The 8,694-nt window shown below is 37.0% G+C and overlaps 1 protein-coding gene and 1 long non-coding RNA gene across 6 annotated transcripts in view; one reads left to right on the top strand and one right to left on the bottom strand.

Annotated features, from left to right (window-relative positions):
• Positions 1–5,187, bottom strand: part of LOC107704605 (uncharacterized) — a 12,778-nt gene extending 7,591 nt beyond the window's left edge. Inside the window, exons 1-2 of the long non-coding RNA XR_001635978.1 lie at positions 5,128–5,187; positions 3,207–3,208 (exon numbers count right to left, since the gene is read on the bottom strand). This is a non-coding gene — a long non-coding RNA (uncharacterized LOC107704605). The remainder of the gene's footprint in view (positions 1–3,206; positions 3,209–5,127) is intronic.
• The window catches only part of ypel1 (yippee-like 1), a 23,184-nt gene continuing 18,083 nt past the window's right edge, over positions 3,594–8,694 (top strand). Inside the window, exons 1-3 of one of the 5 annotated variants that reach the window (XM_016507550.1) lie at positions 4,913–5,185; positions 7,921–7,963; positions 8,097–8,384. In XM_016507550.1, coding sequence (XP_016363036.1) covers positions 8,268–8,384 — 117 coding nt within the window. In that variant the 5' untranslated portion in view covers positions 4,913–5,185; positions 7,921–7,963; positions 8,097–8,267. Of the gene's footprint in view, positions 3,770–4,912; positions 5,186–7,920; positions 7,964–8,096; positions 8,385–8,694 lie in introns of those variants that run through there. The other 4 variants (XM_016507573.1, XM_016507559.1, XM_016507566.1 and 1 more) reach the window with 4 other exon arrangements.

Here is an 8,694-nt window from a genome sequence, read left to right as displayed (position 1 = left end):
TTTTGTTTTTTTTTTTTTGCGGTATACTCTTGAAATTATATATATATATTTCAAAAAAATTGAAAACCAAAAAAAAACAAAAACAATTCTCTTTATGTAATTTTAAGTCCTATTTGTCAGCTTTTGTGATTCATTTGAGGAAGTAAAGAAAATAAATACGCCTTTTCTTTCTGCCCTATCTGGTTTGATCCTGTTGCATTTTGCCTTCAAAATGTTTTGTGCAGAACTGTTTTTATTGTAAAAATGAATGTCTAGTGATTTATTATTATTGATCTTGTAAAAATGTCTCTGTGTATTAATCTCCTTTTTGTTAGCAATGGCAAACTTTTTGTTGTGATTTTCACTTACGAGCTTCGAAACCCCCAGGTTTTGGTCCCTCTGGGCAAACTTGTGATTACAAATATTTCAAAATGATATTAAAATCTTTTGAATCTATTGAAAACAGTGGCATTATGTCTCAAAGGCTTGTTTTTAATGCTCAAAAAGACGGCCAGTGTTCATTGCCGATATTGATCTCTGCATCTGCCAAGTCACGTAACCTAGAAACTGCAGAATAAAACCAATTGTATTATATTTCTGCCTCAGATTTCTGTCTCCTCCTTTGATACTAGTGCTAGTGTTACATGTGTCACCTCGCTGACCAGAACAAATGCGTCTGTCGGTTTAAGATCAGCTGTAAAGTAAGCTGGAGTTGAGTTGTGTTCAGTCTGGATGCACTGCAGCGTTCGACGTGACGTTCTGAGTCCATTGTGTTGTCTTGGTTGGCACAGCAACAGAAGTGCTCCTCTTTGCGCTCTTGATTGAGTGAATAAGAAAAGGTGTAGTGCAGTGATGTAATAATAAACGAGCATGAGCCTGATTTGGTTCCTGTGAGAGCAACCGGTGGCAGCGTCTGCAGCTTGATGAGAACTATTTAGACGTTTAGTAAAAATAAACTAGATTCTGAGTTACATGAGAAACGGTTAATAGTGCTGTGGCTGATTCTAGCTACAAGCACACTGCATTATAAATGTTCTGTGAGAATGTGACATTCATTATTATATAATAATTCAGAATAAATGCCTGTATTCTTATTTACCATGAATGCATAACAAAGGTCTTTATGTGAACATCCAGCTATCTGAAAGCAATTACAAATAATAGGACTGATGCTTGTTTTTTTTTTTTTTTTTTTTTACGTTTTAAACACATTTTACTTTTGTTTTTTTTAAAGGTTTATAATATTAAATTGTTGACTACAAAAAAAAGTGTTAAATATATTGCCCAGGGAAAAATTTTTCCCCTCAAAAACATTTTTTTTTTTGCTTTTAGTTGTCATATTTAAGCTAAAATTTTTGTAAGGGGTTTTTATCATTAGTCTGAAAATCACTATTAAAAAGGTCCCTGCGTGGACCTTAATAATAATAATAATAATTATTATTATTGTTGTTATAGTGCAATCTATTTTAGCTTAGCATTTCTATTCAGCAGGGACCTTTTTAATAGTAGTGATTATTATTATTATTATTATATTAGTCTTTGAGCTGTAAGTTTACCACAGCCACTGAACAATTTCTATAATTATGAAAATGCCTGTAGCGTTTGGAGCAATTGCAGTGTTGACACAGTAGATGGAGACAGAGTTTAACTACATTTATGACGAGCAAATACGTTCATTCTCCCTGCAATTGTACATATTATTGACTGCGGTTTCTAAACAACTCCCGCTGATGCGAGTTAGTTTGGTTGAGAGGACCGTTTGCTTATTGTACTTTTCACAGATATTGCCATCATGCGAGGCAGTTCTCAAGACATCTACAGACATTTGGCCAAACAGGTTTATACTAATAATCAATATATCATATTTATCGCTTCAACTAATATTTACATTATAACTGATGACGTTGTTGCTGTCTGAGTTAAAAGATAAAAATAGCACCAACATCCGGGCCTTCACGCTGTTTACCTTAACCACGTGTTATGCTGCGCGCGCTGCCGTGCGATTTGGCACGTGTCGTTGCAGTGAACGCGCATTACCGAAAACAAGCGAGATGCTGTGTGCGCGGGCTCGTGTTTGTCTGGAGCGCGGAGCCTGCGCTGATTGGCTCCGTGAGCGATCTCTCTCGGCAGCTGATTGGTTTGACACAAATTATCCTCAACCTGATTGGTTTTCATGTCTGCGGAGAGAATGTCGTCATCATAAACCTATATTCTCAAACATGTTCGATAGATTTGAAAACCAAAACAAATCGTTAGAATCTACGGTTAACTTTCTTATCCCTGTGGCAAAATTCTATTTTAACAAACAAAGGTTTCTTAAGAAAATACCTACTTTTATAGATTTCTTATGTGAAGTAGAACATTTAATTAAATCACTAAGAGTAATTAATAGCAAAAAAATTTTTTTTTTTTTTTGAAGAGATATGATGATATCTTTCATGTACCGTGATTAATACTTGTTTTGGTGTTTTTTTTTTTAAATCCTCTTTTCTTTATTTGTTCTGTTCCTGCCTTTATGTTCATAAAAAAAGCTATTTAAATGCATTTTTCTCTTTTAACAGTCATCAGCTGTGTCTCATTTAGAAGGCTGCGCCCTCTGGAGGTCGCATCCTTCTAAATGAGACACAGCCATCGTCAACTTTTTTTCTTCTTCTTCTCTTCTCTTCCATATGTTCAGATGACATTGGATGTATTGTTGATACATTATGTGTAATGTATGCAAAGTTGTATTTCATTAACGTCATCTCTGAATTGTTCGCAATAAAAAAAATAATAATAATAAAAAAAAAATGTTCGAACGAAACAATATTCTCAATTTCTGCATATTGTAGCCTATATTCAATATTTTTCTATACTATATGTTGGAGATGACTACTGTCATTTTCACTGGCTGTAATATGACTGCCATTTTAATATTATTAATAAAAAAATGTTCGATAGAAACAAACAGATGGTATTAAAAACAACCAGATTCATGAGGTATCCTTTAGACTATAAAACCTATCCACCGAGGCAGTAAGAGTATAAATCTATATAATAATAATAATAATTAAAGAAAGAAAGATATGCATTTAATAATGAGAGCATTCGGTGCTCAAGACATATTTACTGTTGTGGCTTCAAAAGGTATCTTAATACAAATATTTTATTTAATTAATCGTACTATAGCCTAATTGTGTCTTATTTCAAATGTAAATGTAAGAGCGACTTGAAATTCACAGTCTTACTGCTTGCAACCAAGTAGTACACTGATAGAAGTACTCTATGAATAAAAAAGCCACCAAGATAACAAATATTAGTAAACCTAAAGTATTCATTATTGTTGTTTTTGAAACCCTTTTTTTATTTGACTCTTTTGATGATTACCTACGATATATTTTTGTTGCCTTAAAATTCCTTAAAACTGCAACTGCATAATTGCAGTCTGTTAAATTCCCACGCAGCTTTCCCACAGTATGATTAATTTACTTTTTGTGGTTTCTTTTTCAAAAGTAAGGTAGCGTGCTTGTATAGCGTGCGAAATATTTGTGAATGAAGACAGGACAGATGTAAATGTTAGAGAGCGTGGAGCGCACAGTAATGTACGTGACCGCATCACAGTCTCATTCAAAGAAAGAAAAATCCGCAGAGAAGAGTGTGTCAGAGCGGAAGAACTATGAACAGCAGACTCTGAACAACAACAACAACAACAGCATCATCTTGGACCGTCGTGACACATGCGGACGCAGCAGGACTCCTAAATGAGAAACCCTGCAGTGGGGAGAACAGCTGATCCACTTCCACCCAAAAGGTATTGCATTCTGCATCGTGCAACATTTGCCATGTTTTCTTCCCAGCGTGTGAGTTGCTTTAAGAGCACTGCATCCTAAGTGCCTCAGCGAAGGTCACATTGGTGTGCTGTGTTTTTAAACGATACGGCAGGGGACCAGTTAAAACACGACGCTGTCAAGCACAACGGTCTTTAGTTTTATTTTATTATGTGAGCTGGGTAATAATTGCCTTGTGTCCGTGTGAAAAGCTTTACTGTGGGTTACCATGGTGCGGAGTTATAAAATGGGACGCAGAATGAAAACACATGACATCATCAGGACAGTGGCGGCGACGCGACAGGCTTCCTTATTATTTAGACGAAGACTTCACGAATTCACGCCCTCCTGCTCGCTTTTGAAACTATTGATCAATATTGATTATCGTCGGAACGCTGCGTCTGTCTGTCTGTGTCAATAGGTAATTAGTTAGGCTATTTATAGTTGAACTGTCAACGAATATGATGACAGTGGCGTTCATGTCATTGTAGACTACAGGGAGTTTTAACGTTATGCATTGCATCTGGCGTTTTAGTTGCGCACAGATACTAAAATTCTGGGTTGGATTATTGTGTGACCATCATTTATCTGAGGCAGTCTCTTCACTTATTATGTATAAGGCGTAGCAGATGCTCTCTGACGCATAAAGATGGGGCCATTTCTTTAGTGCTGTCAGGTTGTGAAACCCACCCCTACATGAACCCCTATTTTAGAGCAATATTGCTCTAAAATGACTCTGTCTTGATGTGTTGGCATGATTTGCATGTGGTATTTGTGTGTGTGTTATAATAAGGAATCAGTGACATTATACGGCTGAAAGTAGCTTTAGGATTCTAATAACTACAGATTATAATGCAAGACATTCAACTATTTAACGAATACTAAATTGTATATTTTTACTACTAAATCATTTTTAAAATCTAAAACATTTCTGTCCACCTCGTTGGTTTATTATTCTTTATGCATGTAGCTCTTGTAAGGAGCATAATGCAAAACATGAATCCGATGAAGTCATCATCTTAACCTATGTAATCGTTAAATTACATTGTATTTATTTACACATCCGGGATTATTTTCGCTTGGCTGGTAGTCCCGCCCAGCCGCCCATCTATTGGATGCTTCACACGCCAGTAATGCGACGCCCCGCCCACTCACAAAGCAGCAAGTCTATCACAACACAAAGAGTGCAACAAAGACTAGAGAAATGTACAGCCTAACCGACACACAAAACTGTCAGATAGTCTCAGTTTGAGGTCTCAGACGGAATCTGCACCGAGACAAGACAACCGAAACCAAAAAATAAATAAAAATATCACAAAGTATACTCTGGAGAAAAAAAAACATTCAGCTTCCCTATAGAAAATCTATGCCGAACTTCGCATTGAGATCCAGTTCAGGTGGTAAGTTGAGACTTTACGTTCATTTCAAGTTTAGAGACTCGTATATTTGATACGTGAAAACATGCTTATTGTTGTAGAACTCTTGTTAATTAACACAAACTCAAAACCATTCCTCTCTAAATCTCTGGTCTGTCAGTGGAGAAAATGTGGAGCTGGATGCATGCACGCGATTTATAAGTTAATTATACGGAATAAAAACTCAAATATGGTATTTTGATCGCATGAATCATACAATTTACCGTTGGCATTGGTGTTTGCAGACATCAAGTCTCAAAATTCTGCCTCTGTGTCACTCAGCGCTTCCTGGTTTTGTCACGAAGCACGAGTCTTTGTTTTGTTTCCACGTTGGTTGCACAGTTTCTTTGTCGTTTTCTCTAAAGATCCCGCTGACAACAATCAGTTTGCACCTTTTGTAGCTGGTAGCCTATTGTTGGCTCGCTGAATTGCTTTTATGAAGACCTTGCTTTAGTTGTTTGTCTCTTTGCAGGGAAGTAAACAAAAGAAACAAATGAATGCTTACGCCGAATAAGTGCTACGGAATAATTGACTCGCTTATTGTTATTCTATAAGTGATTAGGAGCTTAACGTGGCCATTCGAGCTCCTAAATGGTTAGATTTGTTATAGCTATTATTGTTTTTCTTAAGCCGTAATGCTCATGATTAGCCTCATCCTCTCAGGTTAACACGCGCTCATGAACCTCCTTTGTTTGTCTGCTGTTGATCTTGCTTCAGATTCACCGTCCTCGGGTCTTCTTTTACGATTTTAACGCTTCATTTGTTCCCATTAATTGAATTAGTTGCTTAGCCGATTAAACAGTTATAAACATTTTCATGAATTTCACAATGTTTGTGGTTACAAAATCAACTTATCTTTATGAAAGCACGCTTGACTTGACGAGGACGTAATCAGGTTCATTTGTTTACAATATAATTCGTGCTACAAACATTAAATGCGGGTAATAATCTCGACCTTTTATGTTTGCACGTTCTGCATAGAATTGCAAAAAGTCATACATATTGAATATCCACGTATGATGTTTACAGGTAAACAAGTTCTCATTTCCACCGAGACGCGTGTCACATCGCGCGCTGCGTTGCCATCCCCGCTTATTATACGCGACGTCGTGCTTTATGTGTTTACGTAAAGTCGCTTATAATTATAGGCAGTTTTGAGGGCTTATTAATAACAACTATGTCAATACAGTTGCATATTTGACTGCCAAGAGCTTGGTCTTTACAGCACAATGAATTATGATCTACTAATAGCAGATGTCAAATATTCCTACCTGCTGTGCGCACCGCAGTATATTATGTAATTATTAAAAGCAGTAGCCCAATTCATCTTTCATTCCCTGTTTCTGCGTTTCTTATAATCCCCTTTCACGTGTGTGAATGAGAGAGATTTAGCTGGTCAGTTGTAATATGTAAACCGTCTAAATTATTTGTGGTGGAGGACATACAGACTTGTTTAGCATCAGGATTAATTTGACATTGTTTAACGCAAATGAAAAGCAACATGGGGTTGCTGCTTCATGCTTATTTCGGTTAGGCAAGTCAGAGCATGTTGCTTGTTTTAGCAAGATCTGGCAACACTTGGCGCCACAGGAGCAGAGCTCGCGCGTTTTGTTGTTGGTCTGCATGGTTGGAGCTTCCTGTGCTATTGCGGAAGTGTGTCTGTATTTTTCTATTGCGTACAGTGTTGTTGCCCCCTCATTAGCGCATTATACAGGGTTTCCTGTTATTTTCTGATTGTCTGTGCGAACAGAATGCGAACTGTGAAAAGACGAATGACAAAAAAGGATGGCAGTTAGCAAAGCACATATTCAAATCTACCAGTGCCTCAAGCAGCATTCATCTACAAGTGTTAAAATAACTTGATAATCATGTTCCTGAAAAAGCACCATGGTACAGTGGTATCACATGGTAATATGTTACTGTATGATAATCAAAGGATTGCCAGTTGCTAAAATCTATTGAAATAAGTGCAGCCTTAACTGATTTACTGCATTAGTAATATTTTGGCTCTGTAATAAAGGGGCAGTCTGGCCTTAAGCAAGTTGATTTGAATGTCATCCTCTAATAGACACTGGATTTCCCACAGTGGCAATAAAGCTTAGCTTGGTCCTCTTGGTGCACAGGGCAACTAGCTGCAGTTTTTGACATGCTTAAACAACCGTTGTTGGCTAAAAAGTGAATCTTAAATATGTGGTATTCACTGGAGGGAAAATCATTATTATTCACACTTCATCAGACACACAATGCCTCACAGACTGCTCAGGCTTAAGCTGTCACGGGTGAAGAGGAAATGATTGTTTTCTTTCGCTTTTATCTGATTTCAGCTGCTAATTTGCTAAGTATTCTTGCAATTCTAGGACTAATTTTTCATGCTAAAGAAATGGTTCACACAAGTTGAGCATGGCGCTAGCAACACCAAGGTCATGGGTTTGATTCCCAGGAAATACACTGAATTAAAAGTGTATACCTTGAATGCAGCGTAAGTCTCTTTAGATAAAAGTATCTGCTAAATGCATAAATGCAAATGTAGGTTCAACATAAATATGGAAAATGTCATCATTCAATGGTTTGCCTTTCCATGCAATTTCTATGAGAAATGTTGTCATACTTCTGTATCTTTTTTTAAGTTTGAATGCTCTTGTTCATATTTATTGTAATTGCATGGAAAAGTGACCAGTGCAATTTCTCCTTTTGTGTTTCATGTAAAAAAAAAACTCAAGAAAGACATATGGTTTTGGAAGAGCATGAGGATGAGTAAAGGATGTAAGACTTTTCATTTTTGGGTGAACTGCTTTTTTAAAGTCAGTTCAGCCTGTCTTTTATAGTTTGGTAGGATAGAGTATGTTTATTCCAAAAAGTAATGTCCTTCCCCATCTTCCTTTCCCTTTATTTCCAGGTCGTATTTTCTCCTGTGGTGTCTGTGTGGAGCGTGCCACACATCCACTCCACAACAACGACGGCTTTTGCTTGCATCTTCCAGTGTTTCTTCTGTCAGCAAGTTCAGCAGAGCTGCAACTCGTCTAGCGCCAGCCCAGAGGAACCCAGTGAGGAGGACCACGACTGTGAGATGGTAAAAATGACAAAGTCCAAGACCTTCCAGGCTTACCTGCCCAACTGTCACCGAACCTACAGCTGCATCCACTGCCGGGCACATCTCGCCAATCACGATGAGCTCATCTCAAAGGTCAGTGGAGACTCTAATGGACTCATAGACAGTGTTGGGGAGTAACTAATTAAAAGTCGCCATACTACCAACTTAACTACATTATTCAGTACTGTCACCACACTTTAGCTGCTTTCAAAGTACTGTAGCTTTTTATTTTCTTTTTAATTGAAAATATATATTAGATATGTAACTATTATTATTACTTTATTATTCTATTACATACATACATACATACAAATGTGTGCGTGTGTAAAATGTATTTGTGTGTGTATATATATATATATATATATATAATGGGTGTGTGTGTGTGTATATATATATATATATA

The sequence above is a fragment of the Sinocyclocheilus anshuiensis genome, unplaced genomic scaffold (assembly GCF_001515605.1).
Source record: "Sinocyclocheilus anshuiensis isolate Anshui unplaced genomic scaffold, SAMN03320099.WGS_v1.1 scaffold117, whole genome shotgun sequence".
NCBI classification, from domain to species: domain Eukaryota; kingdom Metazoa; phylum Chordata; class Actinopteri; order Cypriniformes; family Cyprinidae; genus Sinocyclocheilus; species Sinocyclocheilus anshuiensis.
This window is presented reverse-complemented; position numbering and strand designations above follow the sequence as displayed.